Source organism: Nipponia nippon, unplaced genomic scaffold (assembly GCF_047370975.1).
Source record: "Nipponia nippon isolate SJK-2023a ecotype South Korea unplaced genomic scaffold, ASM4737097v1 scaffold_8, whole genome shotgun sequence".
In the NCBI taxonomy this organism is placed as follows: Eukaryota; Metazoa; Chordata; class Aves; order Pelecaniformes; family Threskiornithidae; genus Nipponia; species Nipponia nippon.
The window spans coordinates 38,601,562-38,629,040 of NW_028262402.1; the positions used below are offsets into that span (position 1 = coordinate 38,601,562).

The 27,479-nt window shown below is 37.0% G+C and overlaps 1 protein-coding gene across 2 annotated transcripts in view; it reads left to right on the plus strand.

Annotated features, from left to right (window-relative positions):
- The window catches only part of PCSK5 (proprotein convertase subtilisin/kexin type 5), a 253,671-nt gene that overhangs the window by 112,563 nt on the left and 113,629 nt on the right, over nucleotides 1-27,479 (plus strand). For both annotated transcript variants that reach the window (XM_087741708.1, XM_087741709.1), the window contains exons 8-9: nucleotides 9,805-10,017; nucleotides 18,834-18,934. In XM_087741708.1, coding sequence (XP_087597834.1) covers nucleotides 9,805-10,017; nucleotides 18,834-18,934 — 314 coding nt within the window. The remainder of the gene's footprint in view (nucleotides 1-9,804; nucleotides 10,018-18,833; nucleotides 18,935-27,479) is intronic.

Consider the following 27,479-nt stretch of genomic DNA (forward strand, 5'->3'; position numbering starts at 1 on the left):
ACAGGAAATACCGGCGTAGGTCATCCAGTACAGTTCTCAACTATCACAGGCATCATGTCCTATAAATACATTCAGTAATTTCTATTCTAGAATGAATTAGAAATTTTTTCCCCTCTATTTCTGTTGGGAGACCGTTTCACAGCCATCCCTAATCTATTGGTTAAAGACTTTCTTCTAAGTTACAGCCAGGTTTACTCGTGCGGTTTTTTGCCCAGTTGTTCCATGGCCAAAATTGTGCTTCAGCTTAAATACCTTTTCTCCTTCCATTTTTCTTTGTGACATATTTATAGAACACAGTCCCCTCTCAGACTTTCTTTTGATGTGATAAAAAACCCACACTAATTAATCGCTTGAAAACTAGGCTGTCGATCTCCTTGCTCATCAGAGTGGTGCTTCTCTCCACATCTTCCAGCCTGCATTCTTTTCTTGAATCCACTTGATCATAATTACTAGGTTCACTAACATGTTCTTTCTTTTTATGTCAAAATCACCTAATAACTTTGTTTCCCTGGCTCATCCTTAAAATACTCTACTCATAACTTCCTTAACACCTGTGTTTCTCCAGCACAGCCCACATCATCTCCAGTGAAACCATTTCCACCTCCACCTCACTGTTACATTAACCTTCATTTTCTTTGGTTTCATTACTGATTTCTTGGAGGGCTCATCACATGTTTTGCAGAAACCAGACAGTCTGGTTCTAATACATTTCTCTGCATAAAATAAGTCACCAGAGAAAAACTTAACAAATTTACCTGGAATTCTAAAGTGCATCTTGTATTTTAACCTGCTTCCATTAATGCTAGTGCCTCTTACTGTCCTTCAAAATCTGTTCTACAGCCTTAACAGTAATGTTTTGTATATTCAGTTTTCTTCTGTTAGTCAGAATTTCCAAACCACAGTTCATTCCTGTAGTTCTTTCTGAAACACTTTCTGTTTCCTGGCATTACTTTTTCAAGTGTGGATACCAGAATGGGGCATGGAAGTTGTATCCTTCTCTATGCATGCATAGTACTGTTTCCCTATTCCCTGCACGTCATATTCACCCTGCTTACTGACCCAATGAGCAGACTAAATTTTAGGGCAGCTTATTGCCAGTTGGTTATCTGCCATGACCCTAAACTCCCTTTCAGAGTCACTGCTTTCCAGGAGTTTGCCCACCTGTCTGTATGTCTTACCAACAAGCTTCATTTCTAGGTCTCATTACATTGCATTTGGCTGATATACATATCTCGGGATGCATTAATGGCTTTGCAAATGTAATTTATACTTGATACGATTTAGTTTTCTTCAGACTGAAATTGCCCAGCAAAAATCGGGTTAGGTGACAACCTTAACACATCATTAAGCTAATAATAATTCTTTGCTTTACCATTTGCACATAGTTAGCAACTTTCAGCATTCAGCCAAAGTAGAATTAGGGATACTGCCTTCCAGTAAATGAAAAACAGTTTAGGCTCAGTGATACCTGGATGAACTTCGATACTATGCACTTTATTTTCTTTTGGAAATACATAAACAAAGCTATCCTTAAAATTTCTTTCCTTTGCTTTATGTGAAAAGTGAGCTTTTTCACAGTCAGCATGTAGTACAAAAAAAAAAAAAAAAATGCAGAAAAAGAAATAATATACCAGAAATGTTCTTACATTACATTCAGTGGAATATACAAATCCTAAAAGGCAGGAAAATTTGGAATGAGAGTTACAGGAAAATATACCTCAAAATGTCCAGTTTCCTTACAATGTCACAAAGTGTACTGGAAACCAAAATTGTTTAGTTACCTCATCCCATCTCACACATATATGGAAACTGTTGTAACGAGCCAGAATAGCATTACTGCTTTTGGACTTGTCGTCAAAAGCGGCCTCTGGTTTTGGGTGCCCAGCCTGAAACAGGTGATATATTTGAACATAAAAAAACATGCCATTCTTGTTGTGGGGTAAATCTTAATTTGGAAAGCCAATACTGAAAAGCAGCTTTGGCAAATGGGTCTCTTTCCACACACTTAAATACATACATTTCAGAGATCTGGTTAATTTGTATAGGCAAATCACACATCCACTTCACTCGTGCTGAACAACAGCAGAATCTGTATATTTCTACATGTCATGTGGGAAAAAATAGATTTCTGAAAGGCTAATTGCTGGAAGTTTGGCTTCAAGAATTTTCTGTGCATAGAATTTAACGTTTAAGGCACAAAACCGTGAGGGCAATGATTTTACACACAGCCGAAGTGCATTGTTTCCTCCTAAACGAATGCTATGGGAGACAAACTGCACAATGCGATTACTGCAGCCCTCAGTCTGCAGAGGTAGAAGTGGAGCAGCCTTATTTTCCTGCTCATCTACTGAAAAGAGCTGAATTTGCTGAAAATTTGAGGTTCTTTGTTGAACCTCAGAAGTTCAACGTACATCTCAAAACATGAAGTTTCCCATAAGGAAGAGTCTGACGTAAGTAGTGAAACATCAGCTGTGTGAACTTGGTGGCCATGGACTCCTCTCAAGAGTGTTTAATCAGACAGTAATATAAAGGCGACAAGAACTGCCTGACCCCATTCCACAGAATGGGCGTGTGTGTGTGAAGTCCATTGCATATCCAGTCCTAACAGCTATCTTTCTTGTGCACTGCCTGTTTACTTTGGCTTCGCAAGCAGAGACAATTTCACCTGTCATTAACTGGAGACTCTGTGCAACTGAAGTTTTGGAAAACCCAGCCCTTGTTTTATCACAGGTGTTTACAATATACAACTTGCTTTATCCCAATAACAATATCAGCAACAACAATAGTAATGATAATATGGAGAGATAGCCTGAACCAGAACTGCAATTCATGCAGCCCCGTAGCTGGCTCTATTTTGTTTAGGAAAATGAGAAATTCATTCCAGCATTCCACAGGTTCAGATTTCAGGTTTCAGCCAACACTTCTTTTGGTCGCACTTTAAGCACTAATTATAGCTCTGTGGGGAATATCTTGGAGCTGTTTAAGCTGTTGTTCTAGTGAAGAATAAAATAAAAAATACACCACATGCAAGGATGCATGTTGAAATGTTCCACTGATACATCCCAATAATTATTGTGTTAATGCCTAGGTGCTTGTGGTTATTCAATATGTTATTTTTTATGCACACATTAAAACATTTTCACACTTCAGTATTTTAAAGGTATCATATCCTATGAGCTAACAAAATACATTTTTCCTTCTTTTTGTTGTGATTATTTTGTCTTTCCTTTTCTTAATTAAGAAGCTGGTTCAGATGTAGCCAAAAAGTTTAACTTTATTAGCAACAACTTGCCTTTTCAACAATATAAGGTAATAGTTGCTCTTTGTAAGTAGTGACAGATCTCACGTTATATATGCATTGTGCATATGCCTGTTCCAGAGCTAGGAAATATTTTCTTGACTTCCTAGTTTTCCTAAGAGTAAAAACATGACTGCTAATATAAAACCACAGGACTTAATTTTTAGACATTCCCTCAAACATGCGTCTTTATTTATGTACACCTGTTGGGCTTATTACTCATTTCTTCATAGGTATCATAGGTTCACGTTTTTAATGAATTGATGCACAAAGTGAATTTTTCTGAGAGCATAGATACTTCAACAGAATTAATGGCCTCAGAAATGTCTCCATTTGTTCTTGAATTTTTACTTTTAATACCCAAGGAGGCTGTTTTAATAAAAAAATAATGTTTGGCTATCTTCTGATATCACTTCAGAATTGCTGGCTTGGACTCACAGCTTACCATTATCTGTTTTGATGAGATGCCTACTTTCAAGTGAGAGTGTTGTGCAGTCTACAGAAGAGTCTTTTAAGGGTGGTGTGCCAGACTATTTTTCATTCCCAGACTAGAGGTTAAGTGGACTGGTAGAAACGCAGCAGGAGCTGGGAGATGCTGCTTCTCAAAAGCAAAATGCTGCCAGTCAGCAGATTGGCAGCACTGTGCCTCTACACAGGGCAGCAGCGTCCAGCTTCCAGGGAGTGCAGAAATCAGTGGAAGCTGGAAGCAAGGAGATGCTGCCTCTCACAGCTGCATCTGTCAGAATGCTGTGATCCTTTGTGCCTGTCTCTACAGTGATTGTACTATGCTGCACGCAAAATCATGCCTTCATAGTAGTTTTTTTAGGTCTCCAAAGTGCTGACCTCCATTCTGCACATTCAGTTATGCACATTTCCTATTTAGGAATTAGTTTTTTAGGAAGAGGTCATAACATGGGCTACTTTTTCCAGCTTCCACATCAAGATCAATTTCACGTCCCGGCAGTAGTTTTTGTTCTTGGAAGCACTAAGTAATTTTAGAACAGTATTGAGGAAATTAAATGTTTAGGCTGTAGGTGTTGGTAGAGCATCCCTCCTTCTCTCTCCATTTTATGTTTTTGTGATTTGTTTTCTGCTCATGGGTGTGGGATTTCTAGCATATGGGTGCCAAATTACCACTCCCTGGCTGCAAGTCCTGTACCTCTAATTACTCCAGGTCAGTGGTTCCGTCCTCTGCCTTTCCTGCTCCTTCACATTTGCTTCCCTGTCCCTTGGTAAATTTGATCACTTCTGTAGAGACAGCGACTCACCCCATAGGCAGGGAGGGTTATTGGGGCATTCAGTTCCTGGGCAGGAAAACATCAGGATTCACAGGCTGGATTAAGGCAGCTTGACTTGTAAACCAGTGAATGAATGTACAGTCTAAACTTTGTAAAATAGTGTGAATAAATCTTGCTCCACTGGCTCAAACTACACCTCGTAGATGGAAACTGTTTTTATTAGATGGAAGTGTGCTGGAAGCAACTTGAAAGTATATGGGGCTGCTGGTTGTCCTTAGATGAGTGTGTGAAGACCTCTACCTTATAATGGTTCCTGCCAGTACCTTTAAGGCATTCACTCATAAAGATGTGGTTTATATGTATACACACACACATACACAAACGCACACACTTGGAGTGGGGGATGTTCTTTTAATAGTGTTAGGAAATTCTGCAGATGTCATTACGAACATGTTCATACTGGCTCTGGTTCTTGGCAGACTAACCCTTCCGTGCTGTTGAACTGGAAAAAAAAGAGCTTTCGTATCACTTACCCTGCTTGCAACTTGCTGACCAAGGAAAAGGAGGCACCAGCAGAGAAAAAGCGGGAATGCCCCAAGATTCTTGTGCCATGCTTTTACAGGTGCAATTTCTGCCTTGGGCCTTTTTGTCAATGACCTGAGTCCATTTCATTCAAGGTCAGCTTTGTGTTGAGCACACTGGCTTTGCCCAGGAATTATGCTAGAAAATTGGACTGTGACTAGGTCAACAGCAAGCCTTAGTTGTCAGTGAAAGACTTTTTCCTTTCCATAATGGAACACTTGATTTTTTTTTTATTATCTGACATTTTAGGCAATTTAAGAAAGTAGACAAAACAAAAGGAGAATATTTCATAATGGTCTGACATGTGCACTTACAAGCATAAGTGTAGTTATGGACACCTTGCAGAGTTTCTGAGAGTCAGTAGCTATCGTTGCAAAAGGAAGAGCAGAAACAGCACTGTGCCTAGAAGGAGAGGTGATGCATTTTTAACATCATGGGACAAGCACTGATCGTACTTTGCTGTGCACCCATTCCACCGCAGTCTATGCCTCTGCTATAGTTCACTAACTCTCTTAGTTTTGCTCAAGTTGTGCCCATGTGGTTTGTAAATGCACCTTTGCTTTTGAGTAATAAATGACACATGGCTGCTTTGGCAGCTCAAGGCTTGACTTTTCATCTTGACACCCTTGGGCATCTGGCAGATGACAGATGATAGATTTAGACAAACAGTAAAAGCTACAGAGTGCCTTGCATGTGTGTTTATCTTAACTTTGTAACACGGTCCAAATGTTATTTAACTTTATGTATTTAAAGGAGACCAATTGGGAATGGCATTCACATACAGTAGGACAGCTGATGCTGTTGCTCTAATTACTTGTTTGGTATAGTTACTAGCAAGTTTATAATTTCCTGAGCATGACTGGGTCTATTGAATTAAAGTAGGGTGTTTGGAAACAGGGAGAAAGAGGAAACCAAATGGCAGTTTAACAATAGGCAGTAAATGTAAACCAGAACTTATTTACTTGACACATTATTTTAGTCAGGTTGAATTTAGTTTGGGGGTTTGCTCTTTTTTTTTTTTTTTTTTTTTTTTTTAAGGCTGCCATTTGCTTTGCCAAATAGCTTCTAGGAACAAGATCTTTAGCATGTTTTCTAGACTGAAGTTGATGCTGTTGTTTTCTGTGAAATGCTGAGTTGTTAAATGTGCAATATTGCAATGTGTTAGAGGAATGGGAATTCTTTCTTTCTATGTATTAGAAAATACTCTTTTCCATTAGTCAATGCACCTGGTACTTATTTTTTTATTGCAATAACAGAGATGTCGATACTGTATGTATTTGCAGGAGACATTAGTTTTGAAGAAATATTTGTTATTATTTGTTTACAAAAAACTTATAATGGGAAGGTAAATTTGGGTGAAAATGGCTGTTATTTTTAAAGCTCTGTCATTACTATTAAAATCTAAATTGGTATTTATTATTTTTAAATACTGCATTGCAGAATTTCTAACATCCATTGGCGTATTTTCATCAGGACTACATTTTGTGCCCAAAAATGTATTCACATATCTGCTGCTGCAGCTCATATTTCATTATTAGTACAGCAGCATAAGTATGCGTCTAAAGAAATATAGACAGATTCTCCATGCAGAGAAGCTAATAATTCAAGGGTTGCTCCTGCAAAACTTACACAAAGTACAGTCCTACCCTGCTGTGAAAAGGTTTTCATTGCATGAGTGGAACAAGTCATGTTATACTGCTGTTTGCAGACAAAACCCGCTGATGATATTTTCCTGTATGCATATGTTTTTGAGAATTTTTTTTACAAAACTTTTTTTAAAAAGTGGAAGATCAACTTTTAGCCAAAATATTAAAATAGTTACATTCCATTTTTCTCCTCCTTGGTTCTGTGGTTTGATTACCCTCGTTTCTTCTCTCTTGGTTGTATTGGTGGGTTAAGTCTGAATTTCCCATAGGGTATCCATTTGACCAAATGTAGTTACATAATACTATGCTTTCTAGAACCACATGTGAAGAAGAAAAATGTGAAATTCTTCAGAGAGCAGATACTTGTGAAAATTCATCAAAAAAGAATTTTGATGGAATATTTTGACATGTTCTGGAAGTAGAAGTGTGTCTGTATAATATGCTTTTTTCTATGTATTCTACCTGCCTGTACACATATTAACATTGTTGGGGTGTGTGTGTATGTAGGAGAGAGAAGTTATTTTTTAAGGGCAGTGTAGGACCAGACAGGCATCTGTACATGACTCTGAAACAGATGTCAGAATTGACAGACAAGCCAAAAATTATCATTGAGGAGACGGAAGATGAAAACAAATAATAGAGTACTGCTGGGAAGCATGATCTAATGGCAAGAGATGATGGGATGAAACCAAAACAAAACCAGTAAAAATCAAACAGGAGCACATTAAAAAGTAGAGAACCAGTATATCTTCAGAGTAATCCTCCATCTCATTCCCCACAAACATACAGTGCACATAATTTCTGGCTCCCTGAGCTGCTGGGATAATAAATCGTTGAATATGCATGAAATAATCTTTCCATTTACCCTACCTTTTGTCTATTTCATCAGATGGTTTCAGAATGGAGGGGTAAGAAGTAAAGATATGCAAAGGGAGATGACTAGATGGTAGAATGAAAGAGAAGTGGTTCGTAAACCAGTTCCAGCCCCATGAAGTTGCAAAACACAGCCACTGGCTTTGAGAGGCTCTGAATCAGACTCTACTGGCTGAGAAAAGCAGCAAAAAAAGAACCCCAAATGGAAAGGGGGTTTTGATTTGGCAAGAGTTCATAATGTGGAGAAGGAGAGCTGTAACACTTCATAAAGGTTGTCTTAAAACAACGAAAAATGTTACGATTTTACAACTTTTTGCTAGAATAGTAGCTAAGATCAACTAAAGGAAGTAGAAGAAGTTGAAATAATTACACTTCCTGGCTGGTCAGACTGATCTTGTCTGGACAATGTCGATTTCATAATACATTTAACTTGGCACCCTGGGATTTTTTTCTCTGCTTGACATGTTTTTTTAATGAGAAGTTGCATTTTAGAGACATGACCTTATGTAAACACTAGCCAGGAGAATTTGATATTTAACTTATTTTGCTGGAGAGAAGAGTCTCTCCAGGTAGTATACTTTTTTTAAACTCACAAAATGAAATTCATCAATGTTTGAGAATGCAAGCCTGGATTGTGAACTGTGAGGGGGTTTTGTCTTACATTGATGTAGGTTCAGTTATGCTCAGCACAAAAACCCCTCGTGAAACCCCTCTGAGCATCTGGATTAAATGAATCTGAATTGCTAATTGTTTAAAGTTGACTTGGTGGATGTCCAACAGATATCTTTATGTTGTTTGTGGTACACAATTGCACTCTGTTTAGAAAAAAAAACAAAAAAAACCCAACCAAACAAGCAAACTCCCCCCATGGCCAAGCAATTAATTCATGTGCAAAAAGTGGTGGTTTATGCCTTATAACATTAAGTTATCATATACAGGGGTGGGCCTACCCAAAAACTGGGTAGATACTACATGATGAGTTGCAAGCGAATGAGGTATAAATGAGACTGTTAGCATAACTATAACTGAAAGGGATGTCCTGTGCTTTGAGAGGATTTCATGTAAGAAAAGGAGACACAATTTAGCTGAACTGAAGACAACTTTAGTCCTTTGGTGAACCTTTCTATCTGAATGGTAAAGTGCCTCCAGATAGTGAGTGCTGATAATTAATGCAGATCATACAGTTGCATGAATCTGAATTTCATTCACTGACATGAAATATGTAAATATAAATCAGGAAAAGCCCAATTATTCATATATCAGTAATTCTCAATTCCCCTATATCAGCAATACAGGTTACTGCTCAGCTTCACTTTTCATATCAATGCCTATATAAGAGTACTAGCACCACCAAAAATGTTTTGATTCATTTGGACATTATATAACTTTGGTGTATTAAGAAAATGTCAAGGTGAGGTTACCTATTTTTAAGTCCTCATTTGAAATTATGAATGTGCCTGAATAACTTGTCCAGCTAGTCATGTATTTAAAATATCATGCTGAACTAATGCTTTAGTGCTTCATTATAATAGATTTTTAAGAATCTCTTATTTTTGTCTGTCCTTTTTTGTTTATATATTGTGTTGTGCATTTAGTATTCATAATGGACTGGGTGGGTTGGACTAGATGACCTTCCCATCTCAGGTATTCTGTGATTCTGTGATTTATAGTGTCTGTGAAACAACGATGCTCTGGTTCAATGTATATGATGCTACCCAAACAATACTTAGTGCCACCAGGCAATCCAAGAACAAACAGCTAAGAGTACCCTAATAAATGAAAGGTATCAACTGTTACAAAGGGCTTCATTTTCAAGTATGCTATTTCTTTTCCTTTTCCAACCCAGTATGATGTTTTAATGCTTTCTGTGAGTCTTCAGCACCTCTTTCTTGGTATGGCTGGACAGCATAGATGCAGAGCAACAAACAGACACAGTATAAAAGTTGTTTCTGAAGCTGTGGTCATACCATTCATTTTCTGAATTTTTCTGATGTCTGATTCTGAACTCTGCTAAATCCTGTTTTCGTTTCAGATTCTTCTCAGTAAGCGAGTTTCTTTTATTGCCTTTCTCTCATCAGATGTCTTTTTTGGAGGAAAAGACCTGTTTGTTAAGCAGGTGAAGGGGAAAAGAATTAGTAATGAAATCTTTTGTGCTGTTTCCAAACAGGGACGAAGAGGCTTAGGTTCAGTCTTTGTTTGGGCGTCTGGAAATGGCGGAAGAAGTCGAGACCACTGCTCCTGTGATGGTTACACCAATAGCATCTACACTATCTCCATAAGCAGCACAGCTGAAAGTGGGAAGAAGCCATGGTATCTGGAAGAATGTGCATCCACCCTAGCTACAACATACAGCAGCGGGGAATCCTATGACAGGAAAATAGTACGGTTTTTAATTTTTTTTATGTATATGGGTTTGTGTTTTGCATAGTGACTTTGGGGAGAGGGAGAGAGAGCAAGCTCTTTTATACTAATTAATGGACTGCTTTAGAAAAAAAATCATATGTGAGCAAGTTCATTTAGCCTCAGTGTGTTACTTGGTTGGAGTCACCAGCATAGGTATCTCTGCATATTCCAGCCCAATGCAGTGCAGGTATACCCAGTTCATAGCAGATTTTTCCAGTCACCTAGTTGCTGCTGTCACTGAGTGATGCTTTCAAAGATGCTATAGCCACTGCCACCAAAACAGATTTCTGTCATTACCAATATCTTGTAGCCCATCAGTAGGCCTGAGAACATATCCTCCTTTTCTTTTTCATCCAGTAATCAATAGTTTTCCTATTTGACACGCATGATATTAGCAGTTTTCCTATGTACCTCTCTATTTTCTCAGATTAATTTTGATACAGTATCATTCCTTTTTTACATTCAGTGATGGTCAGTTATTACTAATATTACTGCCTATTCCACCTAGCTGATTATGTAAGCAAGATTAAGCTCAGTGCTCGTCTTTCCTGTATTGTTTCTCATCTCATTCCTAAACAGCCAGTGTCCATTTTCCATTATGTTCTCATCGTGGCTGGAAACGGATAAATTGTTTTAATTCTGTTTGATAATCTATTGATACCATTAGCATTTGTATGCTACACCTGCTTTTTCAAATTGAGTGCATTTAATATATTTTTCAATATTTAATATACTACTCCTTTTAACCTTTTAAACCTTTGTACTAGGATTATTCAGGTTTGTTAATATTGTCCTCTTCCCAGCTTATTTGTTCTAGTGTATAACTTAGAGATCTAAATTTCTTCCTGATCAGAAACTTTAGGGATTTTGTTTTTTGTTTTCCCCCCAGATGTTTTCTTAAGCACCCATCTAACATTACACTCTTAGCAGATACCTCTCTTGGTGTCAGTATCTGTCCTTAGCAGATACCTCTCTTGGTGTCAGTGAGGAATTAAAAAATCTTGCAGCTATGTTTTTTTAATAGTGTCTGCCTTGTCTTTCAGGATTCTGGGATGCTGGCCATCCATCCATTCTTGGATCCTCCTTTATTTTCAGATGATCTAATTTTTGTTTTAAACTTGTTCTGAGGTACTTCTTCATTCCAGTAATTTTTCTGATCTTAACTTGGTTCTCTCCACTGAAACCTTATCTCTCGTCCTGGCATGTTTCTTGTTCTCCCTGATAAATAATAGTAAAGAAAAGAAATTACTCCGTCTCCTAGCAGTCCTCACTTCTGTGATTAAATTCCCTCTACTGTCCTTTAAAAGACCTCACTAACTTCTTCATGTTTAAGTGAGACTGATACAATATGAGGTAGGCAGAGGCGATTGTGGTTCCCCAGCCTGACTTATTGCTTAGGCAACTCTGTAGGACTTCCCTGAGCCCTTCAAATCCAGCAGTTGCTGTCAGCTCAACAGTAATTTTCATAAATACAATCAATCTTGCTTTCAAAGTTTCCAGTGACAGAAAATCCACTTAAATTTAGGGCAAGTGGTTTCAATTACCCATTGCCATTAAAAAATTTGTCTTGTTTGCTATCTGAGCTCCTCTAGCTTCAATTTCTAGGCATTTGGTTGTGTCACAGATTTTGGTGCTAGTATGAAGAGCACTCTGGTTGTCTAACATCTTTCTCTCTACCCATGTAGCCTGATCAGTTAATCCCTTTTGATAAATGAAGGTAAGCTTCTTGCATCATTCTGTGTAAGGCATGTTTTCTTATAACCCCTCTCCCATTTTATGAGTTTTGAGCACCCAAACTGGACACAGTCAAGTAGTAGCAGTATCAATACCAAATGCACAGGAAAATGTGTATCCATGAGTGCCAGCTCAGTTCCCCTCTCTTCATACATTGAGCCTGACTGAGATTTGTTAGCTTCCCTGTCATGTAATGTGTTCATCATTGTGTGATGCCCAACCTGCTTTCAGAGCTGCAGCTTCTCTTTTTCAGAGTTGGTGGTCCAAGGACGGATATGAGGGTAGTTATGGTGTATTTATTGCACCATTTACCACTGGCTGTAGTGGTTTAGTACTCAGTCCAGACCAGCCCTCATCATCACTTTCTTTAATGTTTCTCCAAGGGCAACATTCATCAGAAAGTGCTGGTGTTTGTTTTCTTCCAGGTCTGTGGTAAAAGCTTATGTCATATTAAGGCCAAGAACCAAATTGTCAAAGGCCTGATTAGAAACAAGGCTCATTTCTTATATGTGCTATAAGCATATATGTAATTTCTCTGCTTCTGAGTATATATCTGATTTCTTATACTTACATTTTGAGACCTTGTAATTATCCCATTTTAAATCTCTATTATGTATCATGTACGTTTTTAATCTCTTAAATCTAAATAATTTTTAATTTTTTTTTAATGTGCAGTATCACATTATGTGTCATGTAGAATCCTGACTATACTACTTTCAACGAAAGTGGTGGCCAGAAAAAAAATACTGCAACACTTTGGCAAGCCCTCTTTTCCAGTAGCTTATGTTATCCACCATTAACTATATTACTAGTTAATTAATTTATTAATAATCAGTTTAGATCCTGTATCAGCTGTTTTACACTAGATAAAAACTTGGTAAATAGATGAAATTATTAAGGCAATACTGCTTACCCTTTCAAAATATTGACACTGTGGGTTTTCTTTCAATCTTCTGGAACTTCTCCAGTGTTCAAAGACTTGCTAAAATCAACAGTACAGTCTAACATGTTCCCTGTCCAGCTCTTGTAAAAAGTCTTTGGTGCTTCCAAACTTTCTGATTTAAACTTGCTATTTAAAATATCTTTAAATAGGAAGATGATTTATCATCTTTGTATGTTCTGAAAACTTAATTTAGATTTTTTTTCCAAAAAGGAACATTCAGTGAAATAGCCATTTACTGTACACTGCTATTAATTATTCTGTTATTTCTGGACAATTAAAACAATATTGGTTTGGGGGTTCTTTTGCTTCTGATGTATTTGAAAATAAAACATCCTTATACTTTATTCTGTTCTTGTAGGCTTCACCATTTGGCCTTTGTCTTTCCTTACTACCTCTATGCACCTTCTATCTTCTAATTTTTATTCATTGCTATCCACTTAATCTTTTATTCACTTTTATTTATTACTTCTTGCAACTGTCAATACTTGTTTTGTTGACCAGTATATCCTTGCTCATTTTTTAAAAATCTAGTAAAATATCTGTATGTTTCTCAGTCCATCTTTGTAGTTTTCTACTTAGCTGATTTAATCTGTGTGCATTCCTCTAATTTTTTAATAGCTGTAGTTTTCTTGATGATTGTCTTCCATACTTTTCAATTAGCATGGACTTTCTGCTTTTACAGAATTACTATTTCATTAAGAGACCATTGCTTATTTCTGACGTGTCACTCCCTTATGACTTACACTAGAATCAAAAACACTTGGAGGTGATCTCACCTTTATTGTTAAAGACTTTCTTATGAACCATGAGAATAGATAGTTTTTTAGTTTACTGAAGTATGGTACCCATCGCTTCTAGAATTTATGCACTGTGCTAATATTTGCATGTTTATATTTTGTTGTAAGATTTTTGAAAGGCATACTTTACAACTAAAAGATTAATTATTATATATAGAATGAACATACATTATCCCATAATTAGGCAAACAATGAAAAGATTTTACATAAACATTATTGTAAAGACTTAAAGATATGCCTCTTTAAAAATGTCATTAATTTGGAGTCTCCATTGGAGATCTGACACGGCCTATCAGAGATAAGTAACAATAACTTTTAACTGAAATCCATCAATTCTGTAAGCACTGATTGCTTTTACTAATCAGATCCTCCATTCTTTTGGGAGCAATCCAGTTGTATATGCCAATTTTAGATTATTCCTACAAAGTGCCTCATTTTGCAGAGTGAATGGTAAAAGCGTAAGTGTACTGAGGAGCCAGAAGAATTAACCCAAGTCCGTTGATCCTTTGTTTACCAGAACTTAATTTACCCTTGCACTCTTGTGCAAAGCAAATTTGATGTTGCGTGTGCTGAGATTCACTGATCTCAAACACTTGAATATCAGACCATAAATATTCCCTCCAAGACTCTTTTTCCTGTACTATATTATCAGCTGGCTTCTGAAACACACAACCTATCTGAGGATGTTTTACTACTGGTACTTGGCATTTAAAGCCAGGCAAACCTGTTTGCCTTCCAGACACTTTCAGTGACAAAGCAGAACAGTGTACAGTAGATGCAGTCAATAGCTTTCTGTTTGAGTTGCGTGTAAACCAGTTATCCCCATAAGGGATAACAACTACGTGCTTCTGTTATGCTACAGCCTGGCGAGAAATGACGTGAAATTGCGAAGCCAGCTTTCCTAACTGAGTATCAAGCAGTCCTTTCAACACACACACGGAGACAGGGACATTGCTCTCACCTGTGTGACTCTCTTGCTGGTAGCCTGGTTTTGAGAGCAATAATGTTAGCATTGCTATTCTCTTCTCCAACTTGTCTACTAAAATCCAGTTTTCCTAAACACCTATCAAACCTTTACCTTGGAAAGAAGTCTTGTTTGAAACAAGAACTGAACTAAAGACAGAACTGAAAATTTTGAGGACAAAGTTTTACAACTGCTATAAAATGCTAAAAGAGTCTAGTGTAAAGAAGGTGTGTATTTTTCATTGTTGTACCACACATCCTTTTCACTGCATCATAGCTCACATTTTTGTTTAGACTGCTGCTCCTTTTGAGTCAGAGATTGTCTTCATATCTTTCCACAAAAAGCTTAGAGCTTGCAGTAAGTTTAAAGGGAAAAATAACAATAGAAGAAGAACAGAAAGATTGTTATTAAATTTAAATTCTCCAAATTCTCTTGTGCTTGTAAATTTATATGCAGTATACAAACCAGCTATGAAGGGCTCAACTTCATGCCATAATATCAAAAAAGCAACAATATTTGATCAAGGCATATGGTGATTTGGTTTGTTGGAGTGAGATTCCTATATTCAAAAAAGAAAAAAAAACACTACTGCAGTAAATCAGGAAGAAGTGACCTGGCGTGGGATTTACAATCAAAATGAACTTAACTCATTCTTATTTATTGTCATGTAACTCAGAGCAAACTCCAATATCATGTGAGATTCTGCAATGTTGTAGTACAGAAATACCTATCCACGATTAAGGGACAGTGAATGGTTACAACTTTATAGTGTCATATTCCACGGTTCCTTCATATCTTTCATTGCAGTTCTTCAGTTTAATATCTTTTTTTTATTTTCTGTTTTTCTATCCAATATGTGCAGAATGTATTATAAGGTAGATGAACAAACAGTAACCAAATGTTAGGCACTCATTGTGTGGACTAAAAAGGAAGAGTAAGCATGTTCTCTGCTAAGGGAAATCCCATTTTTGACCTTAGTCATTAACCTCCCAATTGGTGAAACTACGGAAAGATTGATGATGCAGCCTTAATAATGACTGTACAGAAATAGCATCTCCTTAATTCTTCAGAGCAAGTTGCTTCTGTAAAACTATTACAGTGATTTTTTTTTTCTTTAATAAATGTGTGCATTTTATAAAAGCTGTTGGACTTCTGAATATGGCAGGTATTACAGTGCTTTGTGGTGACTCTATCATTTTTGTCTGCCTTTCGTCAGGACATCTGTCCTAGGTTGCTAATTTCATGTTGATTAAAGTAGGCCAGTAGCAGAAACATTGTCACTGTCTTCAGTCAAATCTAGTTGATATAAATGATTTAGAAGTGGATATAACTCATGGCCCTAGAAATATTGCATGGGCTCCTCTTGGGTAGTCTGGTCAGCATTTTCATAGATCAGTAGTTGTTACAAAGATATTTGAAGCATACAAACGTGTTGTACTCAACAAAAGATTCAAAAATTTCTCCTTTTCCCCACCCTATTGATCAGAATGACAGCTAACATACACTAATGACAGCTTCATGGTGCTGTCAAACACCACATCCTTTTATTGTGATTAATGATGTTGCCCTCATGTGGTTCAGGAATTTGGGGGACTATTTTTTCTTCTTCAAACTTGCTCATTTGTTGGTGGTCCTGTACTCTTTTCTTCTCAGAGTAGACGCGACACTTCTCTGACAGTGAATCCATAGTGCTGAAAAACATGCCTCAGATCTTGGAGGTAATTTACACCTAAACATTCCAGCTCCTGTCAGTAACTTTCCTTTGAAATAGCTGAAATGGGATTTCTATTTAACAAGCTTTCCCTAAACATTTTCTGCTGAAGTATTTGCTGAGTGAAAGAGAGGGATAAGGGTCTGTAGGTCAAACTGCTGCCATAACATCTGCTTAGAACATGTGACAACACTGCCGAATAAAGAGGTGTCATGGTTTATTGTTCTTGATATCTGTAGCTATAGGACAATAAAAACACTCCGGAAGCATGTTCTTCCAGAGGATGAGAAACACAGATAGCACAAGGCAGTGCGCTTTTCACTGTATTGAGAGAGGCTGTTTCTTAAGGAAAAGCTGCTATGAGGACACATCTCCCTGCCTGAGGTCCTGTAGGATTTGCTGCCCTTTGGTCCTCTGAGGAAAGCACCTGCTGCACCATTTTTTTGCAGGGGACAAGGTACCGGGCTACAAAAGAGACGAGCATGTATTAGTCCCTTTTTCTGCCCTCTTTCCTGGCCTCCCTTCCACTCCTCACCACAGCGCTGACCAATGTTTTTCCAAATGGGACACGTGAATCTTGTGTGTCTCTATTTGGGTGCATGTCATCCTGTAGTCATTGGCCGTGTTAATCCCACCTGCAAAATCACTACTTGCACTTGCACATATAGGCAGTGTAATGTTAGGGCTGTTCCTGCTGCAGTTTCATCTCTTAATATTGTCAGGGCGTTTATGGAATTTGCATGCATTAATTTTTTCCAGCACTATTAATTTTCGTGGTCTAAATTAATACAGAGTCAGTAGGAGGGAAGGCAAGAGATAAAGAAATTATATGAACATTTTATTTATGGGGTTCAACTTTTAGCTGATGACAGATAAAAGAAATTGTTCAACAAGGTGCGCATTAAATAATAGGGAAAAAAATGTCCTTTCGAGACTTCATTGTTCTTGAATCTGGCCTTGGCAAGTTCAATAATGTAAGGATATGACATTATAAATGCTTTAATCCATCTTTTTCAACTTCTAGAATCTTCCATTTTGTTTCACTTGCTCACTACTTCCTTTCAACAATCATTTCCTGAGTGCTGTTAGCTCCTTCTCTATTAGAAGTCTTTTGTGTTAGCTTGCGTATGCTTACATGTCGTGAAAACTTTCAGCAGCCTTATACAAATTATGTAATATGTATACTACGGTATATGGCTAATGCAGATGTGTGAAACGTATACCTCCTACATGCAATTGCTTGTATTCTGCCTAGATGGGATGTGGCTGTTTTTTCAGATCATATTTTGCATATCTTCCAGTTTCAAAACTAGACGGGCATTTTTACATGCCCTGTGCTTTTTTGTGATTTTTCAATCCTCTGATCCTCTCCTCCTCCCATCTTTGTGCATATCTGTGTTGCAAATGAAGTATGATACTAGTGAATTAGATGAAATGGAGAAATAATAATTTTGTATACTTAGGTAAGAAGCTGTGTAAGCAACTTCTCTGCCCCTCAGGCAGATATTTTATGTCTGCTAGTGAATGAATCTCAGGGATCAGCTGAAATGCTGAGAATAAGGCTTGACATCACAGGTCATTCACTACCACCTTCATGGAGGTTTGCATTCTGGGGACTACTGTCTGCTAGTAACTGTTCTCAAGTCCACATGGGTTTTGCTTGACCTTCTGTTCGGTAACAGTGACTTCTTGTCTCTAATGCCTTGCTCTTGCTAGGAACTTCTTCGGAATGAAGGGCATGGATTAGAATCACTTTAGATTAACGTTGGCTGAAAGAAGCAGAATTTAGAATAAACACATTTGTGTGTGTGATTTACTGTCTTACAGAAAGAATCCACCTGAAATGCATTATGAGATAGGAACATCCTAACACTTAAGTAGAAGGCTGTGCCTCTGGTTGGTATTGCACATTATAGTTTATACATCCACCTAGATTACATAGAAAAATATGTGGCAGCATATAATTAAGCAATACATAACCATTTAAAACTGCAGTTAACTAATTGTCTGGTGATGTCTAGGCCAAATTTGTGATTACATCAGGATTTTCCAATTAATTGTTGCTTAATTTCATGTGAATTATTGCGTAAGGCATGAAGCAAGGATTAAACACAGTACTTAGCATGACCCCAACTGTATTCTATTCTTTCACATACTTACACTCTGACTTCAGGAAACTTAATTAACCCCTCCATACCTCTTTTATAGTCTCTAAAATGGGCATAACCAGTCTATATATAGGGAGCACTATAAGATTTAGTTCATTCCTGTTTGTAAAGCACTTTGAGATTCTTGGATGGAAAGTGCTCTGTAAATGCAAATAGAAGGACTGAGTTCTAACTGTGCAGTTTTAAAATCCTCTGCAGTTTTTTCTAATTTATAAGTCTTTTTGTTGATCATGCCATGAAAAAAAATGAGACTAACTTATGTTTTCAGTGCGATACAGAGAACACTTTTCCAACTTCACAAGTGACTTCAAGCTCAGAACATGTAATGTCGTGTATTCAGACACCCTTTTTTTTTGCCTTTCCTTGCAATGAAAGAAGGAAATACCACCTACGTACATGCGACTCATTCGAGCAAATGAAACCTGTTCTGATTTCTGAAGCTGTGTTCTAAATTTCACACATTCAATTTCTTCCAGATCACCACAGACCTGAGGCAGCGTTGCACAGACAGCCATACCGGAACCTCAGCCTCTGCACCTATGGCTGCAGGCATCATTGCACTGGCACTGGAAGCAAAGTAAGATCTGAGTTATACTCTGAAAAAAAAAAATTAAGCATACGAAAAGATCTTTTTCACTCATCCAGCATCTTTATCCAGGGATCTCAAAGTGCTTTGGAAATTTTGTTGTAGGAATTCACAGTACCCTTCCAAGGGCAGGAAAGATCCACGTGCTTATTTCACATGCAGGAAAGCTTACACCATGGAAATAACGGCAGAGTACTCAGTGTTGAAATAACTTGAAACGGTGTTGAGCACAGGTAGTTTCCACTAAATGATGTATGGGATCCTCACAATGTCTTACAGTACCCTCACAGTGCTGCCCAGATATGCTGTACTCTGCAGGCTACTGTAGGTCACCTCTTGCATTTGTCAGGCTCCTCTTAGCAGCGTCTGTTCTTGAACATTGAAGGAAGTTTGGGGACGGTGTTAGGCTACTATGAACAGCAATTAATACAGTATGAAAAATAAAAATTCTCAACTTCTGCATGCTGACAAAAGTCTGTTTTTTCTAATGGGTTAAGTTCCTCAGCTGTAAAAACCATGGACTGTGTAGCTCCATAGTCTTTTTACCTTTAACTCAGAAAAGTTTCTGTCTTAGAAGCATTTTCTCCGCTGCAGGATTTTGTTGTTTGTGTCTAATGTATATCTTTAATGTCCTTTATGGAGCAGCAGAAATGCTGGAGATTTATTAGGGAAATCTGTATTTCAGAAGCTTTTGCATTACTTTGTGCTGCGTTGGATAATATTTGCAGGTCTAAGGTGGAATGCTTTACCCCAAATCCTGCTTGAAATCAAGAGTTTTAAGTGCTAGGAGATTGATTCTATTAAATTCTGAAGAAAACCTGTTTCCTCTGGGGTCAGCCAGCTCCTTTAAAGGAAGTAAAAAATTTGCACACAATAGTCATTTCAAATTGTATGTAATTCATAGCAGCAGAATTATGTTTCCATCTTTAATGTTGCTTTTTTGAAGAAATCATGGGCCAATATTCAAAACAGAATACTTTTTTGCTGTTGAGTTATAGTCATGAGAATAAGAGTTAGTAATTGAAGAGCTGACATAATCTTAAATAGTGCAGTGCTTGCATCATTATAATTAGATTTGCTTAATGCAGTCATTAGAAACAAAGGTATTCTGAAAAGTTAATCTAATGCTAATATTTTTTTAGAAATCTTTTTAATGTCATTTTAATCTCAGTTTTAAAATCCTTAAGTTCATTTTAAACAATCTACACATGCTGATAAAATTGCCTGTGCATAAATTTCATTCTGCTGAAAGTTTTTCTAATTATTTCTCAATGAAAGGAGGTTGCTTGTAATTTATGGTTTGTATTTTATATGATATTTTGTGTGAATCTTCTAACAAATTATTGTTGTAATTGAAAGTTTCAAAGAGTTAAAGCACATAATACCTACAATCAAGCTATTGCTGATTGTGACATCTTAAAACACACTAAGAAGCTTACACTTTACACAGCCTTTTTCCAAGAGATTCAGGGTGAAAATGTATTGATTTTGCCTCCCTTCAGATTCTGTTCAGTTTCAGTATCTGGAGGGTTCTTACTTATTTCCAAATCTTATCCTATATATTTGCATAGATCCAAAGGAATTATATTAATAATATCATAAATGTGGTTTTCCTCATTTGTATTCCATTCACTAACTTTTCTCTCCTATGTGTACTTACAACCAATTTTCTGAACACAGCCACCATCAAGAAATGAAAGAAAAAATTAAAAAAAAAAAAAGGAAACTAGGGAGATAAATATTTTCAGGTTTCCCATGCTGCTTTTTCCCATACTTTAATGCAGTCCTAGAGTTGGAGAAACCTTTGGTCTTGAGAAGTTATAAATTATGAAGTAAGGCCTTTAATATTACAAGGAGATCATATCATAATATATTCAATTTTAATGTCTGGGATTTGTTTGTATGAAATCTATTTGAATTAATTTAAGCAGTTTCTGAATGGTAATTCTTATTTATTTATCTAATTTGAAAATTCAGATGGTATTTTCACCTGTGATACCTGCCAGTTTAGGTGATCCTAAATAAATGCTAGGAATTAAAGTGCACAAAAAGAAGTTTTGAAGCCATCTTAAGTATTTTCTCAAATACTTTTAAGATATATGGCATGTAAAGGACACATGATATTGTGGCTTAGCATAAGAGCTTACTGGAACTAGTTTGCATTCAAACAGAGTTTGCATTTACACAGATTCTTTGTTAGATTCCATGTTAGTGCCTGTGCTAATAGCACTAGTGTTTATATGAGATTTTTTAAAAAGACTAGTTGGAAAGGGGTTTTGCAAGGTTAATTATGCTCTTCATACAACAAGCTGCTTAAAAATTGGAGCACTTAGTCCTGAAGGCTTCTTGAATATGTCTGTAATAATTTGTACTTTCATTCCACTTTGTGCTGGAAAACACAACAAATTATACCGTGGAAGGGTTTTGAGCCTATGAGGTCCGTTTTTCCCAGTACCCAAGTTCTGTTCCTGGGAGACATCAGGAGGTGAACAGAGCACTAGTCTGGCCTGGATAGGAGTTAGAACAGCTAAGAGGTTGTTTCAACTCACATGCAAAGGCACATTAAAACAATGGAAAATGAGCAAGGCAGATTTCCACTCCAACCTGCCACTTTCTTTCTTTGATAAGCCCCATACGTTAGTATTGGCAAATAGCTGATGGAGGACCTCTTACCTGCTTACTGATTTAAGCCCTCTACTTAGCTAGTTTTTCCAACTGGGATCCACTCCTGAAATCCTGGCAACAAATCGTTTTGGGGTGGTGGTCTGCTTACTACCCCAATTTCAAATAATACGAACACATCTTTTTTATGAGTTGCGTTTTTGTTCCAGTATTTGAGTATCAAGTGGATGTTTTCCTGCAGTAACCAAAGAAGTGTAACTGAGTTTCAGACTGGTTGTTTGGAATCCCCAAGGGTGTAATGCAGAAATGTAGATAAGCAACAACTGTCACACAAAGACAGACATCTCTTAATCGTCACATTCTATGGTTTTCTTATGGTATTCAAGTAGTTCATTGTTTTATCTGATGGTTCCTAGTGTATCTAGTATCCTGTTCAGGCTCTATGAATAAACACTTGCTTGTGTATTGCACTTCTTAGTCATTATATAAGGTTGATTTTTGCTAATTGTCAACCAGAAATTATGGGTATAAAGTATAATTGATTTAGTCAGCAGAGGCAGCAGTCTTCTTACTAAAAATAAACTATTTGCATTGCATAGTACCATCTACTGTTGATATCAGAAATACCCTTTCTTATTGATGAAAGGTTTGCATTTGGGATTTGGGCAAATCAGAGTCAGGAGAAAAAGTATGCCCACATTTGTTCCAGTGGGCATTGTGACATGTTCCTTTGGAGAAGACAAATTTTAAAAAAATCTTATGTTGCTGACGGAAGAATACATTATACATCCCCAACTGAACTGCATGCTCCACTATCTGTAAGCCAATGCATGTTTTCCAACCAGTGGTATATAAACTGCAGTTACATGAATAAGAAGTAGCACCTGAAATGGAAGTATTAATTTGCTATGTTTCTACTGTGTGGTATACTCAGTGGTATTGCTTTGGGGACAGTCTGTTTTCTTCCATGATTCTCTTCACATGACCTGTATACTTCATTTGTGTTTGGTTACATGAAACCAAAGCTAGAACAAGGTAGTGTTGGGAAGAGATAAAGCATATCAGTGAATTCTGATACCTACGATGCATTCAGAAAAGTGACTATGCGTCGCGTTCATCTAAAAGGTAGTATAACCGAGTGTAATTACTGAGATGAAATAAAAATGGAGTTCACATTGCAAGGGGTCAAGGATGTCAGAGGAAGATACTTTGGGTTTCTGAAAACTGATCAGATACTTGCAATACTTCCCATATTGACTGATTTTCTTACAGAAAGGAGAAAAGCAGTATACTGTCTGGCAAGGAGCAGTTTTGGATACAGAGAACATATTTCTGTGCCATCAAAGTTATGAGGAATTTGCCTGTTCATAAATATAGTCAGAGGCTAAAGGTGATGAGACAGTTGAGGTGAACTGTGGAAGTCCCGTCAAGTGACCTCCTTATGTAGGCTTCCAGTGTAAGAGAAGGAGAGGTTATCTTTTAAATCCATTAGCTTTAGTTGTCTTTGCTCTATTGATTGACTGCCTGTTATAAAAGGGAACACTAGAGTGTGTGAGTTAGAAATCTTTTTGTGAATCTTTGCATTTTTGGAATAGCTTTAAAGTAATGCTCTTAATGGTGAAGTATTTGAAAAATGTAAACATAAATAAATGCTTAATTTAGAATCTGTTTTTCTCTTGAGCTTTACCCACCTGTGTCACTTATGCAATTTCAGTTATTATATTGAGATTGACTTGGAAGTGCTTTCCTGAATTCAGGTTACCCAGTGTTTCCCATTTTAAGGTCCTGTTTTCAGTTACATGTAACTTTGCCAAGGAATAATCATTTGGTCTGAAATTTTCCATGTAACTTGCTTTAAAAAGGTTTCAAGAAAATTCCACCCAGACATTTCTTAAACTGAGTCTAGGTTAAAAAAAATGTTTGACTGGGATAATTTTTAACTTTTTCATTGAGTTTTTACTGTGTCTACACTTTGGAGGAACAGCTAGAAATAGAACAAGTGGATAGCCGTTGTTCTGGTGCCAGGGCAATGCCTTTTACTTTCACAAGCTTTTCAAAAATTTCAGTTGGCGTGTGCTCAGTTGAGAGTTTTAAGAGTTTGGCAGCTCTATCCCCCGTAGTTTCTTGGTTCTCCAAGTGCTCCCCAGCCTCAGCTTTTAGAGGCTGCTTAGGGTTGTCTCTGAAGTTGCCGTTAGGGGTGCTGCTGGCTGTTCACCTTGAGAGCAGGGAGCCCATCTACTTTTTCCTGTCTGCGTTCTTGCAGCAAGAGGGAAACGAGGAAGATGGAAGAGGAGCAGGTTCACTGGATTGCAGTCTCCCTGCAGTCTTTCTTTTACGATTCCTTGCACCACGGTGTCGTAGCTCAACTATATTAAAAGTGAACAGTATCACTGGACTGGGCAAATAGGTCAAATCAATAGCCTGGGTACTATGCTAATCATAATTGCCTGCATTAATCTAGGATAATGTAAGGCTTCCCCACATGCACAGTCACAGCTGGTTCTAAAACTGGCAACTGACCTGAGGTTTTTCTTGCTGTTGCTTCCATGCTGATGTCCCTCAGCAGACTGTGCACACTGTCTTTTTGGCAGTCCCATTCCATTCTTCCTCTAGAGGAAGGATATGATAAGGGATGTGATTCAGGTACTTCTCTCTCAAGGGATTTCTCCTCAGAAAGTCATCATTATCAACCTGCAGTTGGGCCATTGATTTTTTTTTCTCTTTGGCACTTAGGATTTTCTATCTCTGGGAAAAACATGATACTCTGTAGGCTCTGGAATCTGCCACCACTGAGTGCACTGCAGATGCAGTGCAGATCTGCAGATGCAGATGGTACACCAGAACATCATTGCTGGTGGATGTATGGCTGCTTATCCTGCTGTTCATCTAAAGGAATATATCTGTCATGTCATATCACAACTTGTCTGTATTCTATCCTAAAAAACAATATTAAGATAATCCAAAAGATGGTTGTAGCCAATGCAAAAGCCTTCAGACACTGACTCATGAAAAGACTAGGATGGACTGCAGAAACTATGGAGATGCTGCAGGAGTATAAACTGAATGACATAAATTAGAGCCAGACATAAACTGATAAAGATGATGGTGTACAGGCCAATGCTATTACCTTGAAAAGATGGTGAAAAAGCTATAGCTTTGACTGGAAAATTCTGATTTTGTAGAATTTGTGAGCTTAAGATGTTTAAGATTAATGTGTTTAAAATATGAGTGATATACTGAAGTTACTTAGTGACTGTTGAAATGGACTGATCCAGTGTGTCTTTTCACAGTGAAACTTGGCAAATATCAGGACAGTTCTGAATGTAATTGGTTTAAATTACATGTTCTTAATGGGTTTTAGTCAACAATTTGTTTTCAGTTGTGTATCACTGCTCTTCTTTGTCCAGTACCTAAATTAAGCTATTAACGGAAGAAGAGGAGGAATATGACAATTAGCGTAAAAGGGTACTGACAGCAATTTTGATCCTAGAAAGATATTTTCCCAAAATTTCATTAATTGCAGATCTCTTTAGACAGAGGTCTATTGCATATGCCATTAACACTACTAATAACTGACCTTTGACTTACAGTATTTTCAGTTGCCATTAACTTTTTAAAGGGATTGTCATCCTTAGCAAGGCTTAGGTTTCTTTCAAAGGGATATCATTGGGCAAAATTCAACATGAATCAGAAATTAGCAGGAGAAATGGCACATTTCTGACAAGCAATATGGAACCCAGAAAAGAAGTGTGAGCAAAGAAGGAACTGAGAGCTAACTCTGAAGTAACCAAATAGTTTTGTTTGATATACTAGTTGAATGAACAGTGGTTTACCAGGTCAGAAAATGAAAAAGCCACTAGAGCAGAAACTTAAGTTACATTTACAGTGAAAGAGCTACATGCTGATCAGCAAACACGTAATGGTCTTTACTTTTCTAGCCGGAAGTTAACAATATTATTTGCAGTGTATATGACAATTAGAACCTGTAAGGGTGTCAGACATGTCAAAACCACGTGTTTTGTGTGTCCATGTGTATGCATTACTGGATTATTAAACACTGGGGTCCATTTTTGTATCTTCTCATTTTCAGGAATGAAATGGTTGTGGTGTAGACCATTTAGACACCTACGCACAGGATAAGCACAATTAGAGGCTGTCTTCATGTCTCATCCCTCTTAAAATTCTGTGCTGCAACAGGCGTCTTCACACTGACTCTTTATGTGACCTGGGAAAGAAGAATGTCTCCCATTAACATAGCTAATATTCCTGTCCATGAGGCTAAATATTGGAGTCATTAGGACAGGTAGTAGCATTGTAGATCTCATGGGACAATTCGGCTGACTTGTGAGTGATAAGAATGTGTGAATTAACCAGGCAACTGTTTCTCATGGGTTTTTTTTATAAATTTATCATAAAGCCCTTAAGGGTGGCGTTATGCAGAAATTAATGATGAAAATTATCTCCTACTGCTCTACAAAATGTCTAGGGCACAGAGACTCATTTTTATAGCAATAATTATCCATGTCTGTTCTCTCATAGCCAAGATTTCCAAAGAAGGTTATTTGATATTTCCAGATTGAATGGTGATCCTCTTCATAATCCACCCTGTGATATTGTGTTTTTCCTTAATTCTTTGGAGAAAAGTTTATTGTATCCTTCCAGCAATTCTCATCAGACTCTGCCATTTTGGCAAGAAATATTTTTTCAGATAAGCCACCTTTGTCAGATTTAAATTGCTGGTTATGAAGATAACGTAACAATCATTATTCATGTTGCTAAATATACCATTTTGCTAAAAAAAAAAAAAAAAATCAAAGTTTCACCCTATTTGTTTATTGCATTGAGTGATATTTTTGCTAATTGTCTCTTTTGCACCAATTATTTATTCTGAACAGTTATTTTTGGCACAGTATCATTATGCAAAAGGAGAGAGCCTGAATTCTTTACTATTTTCAAGATTAGCCCAGTTCTCACTAGGGCGACTACTTACGGAATGAAGAAATCACATTTGGCCAAAAATTATGATCTACTATTTCTAAGCAGCCTGTTTAAAGATACGGTTAAATAAATCTCAAATGAATATTACTGTAATATAATTTGTCCTATTTAATTTTTTCTCATTTACCTTGTTTCATAAACATTTTGAGAAGCCTGAGAGAAGAGGGCTGTACCTTAGAGTATAACTATTAGTTAAGGACACAACATTCATTATTTTTTGGCTGCTGTACAAGCACTTTTGTGTGTAATTGTTCTCACTTCTGCTTATTCTGGTTTGATTTTGAGTATTGTCTGGTATGTGTAATCCCAAGGCAATTTCAGATGAGACATTGAAAAAAAATTTTCTGGAAGGAAATTGCCCGTTTTTTTGAAATCAATCCATTATCAAGCAGAGTTAATACTGTTCTTGTTAAAGCATTTGTTCATTTCAAGATGTGTAACCATTAATTCTTCTGAGGTTAATCAAGTGGTAAATCAATTAACATCAGTGACATCTTGTCTGGATCTGGGGCCCACATGGCTAGCAAACAACTGTTTACTCACTGAGGATCCAATTTTAACATGTTTTAAAAATATTTGACCAATTCTGTGATTTTTCCAGATGCTTTAAAATTGGCTGCTAGACTATGTTGTTTAAAAAAACAAAACAAAAAAATCTTCTTTCTCCAAATGAACTGCTATTTTGACATCATTCCAGTCTCTTTCTTTTTTATTCTTTTTTTTTTTTGTTGTTAAAGTGTCTGAAAAAAATTATGGGCAAACAACTGCAGACCTATTTTATTTCAAATGAGGTGTCTACTGTAGAGAGAAAATCTTAATCTGGCAATAGCTCAGTTCTTAGTATAGTGAAGGTCCTATAGTAGGCTATAGAAATTGGTTTGAATACTGTTCTTATGCTGTTAAATGTCTTAGATAT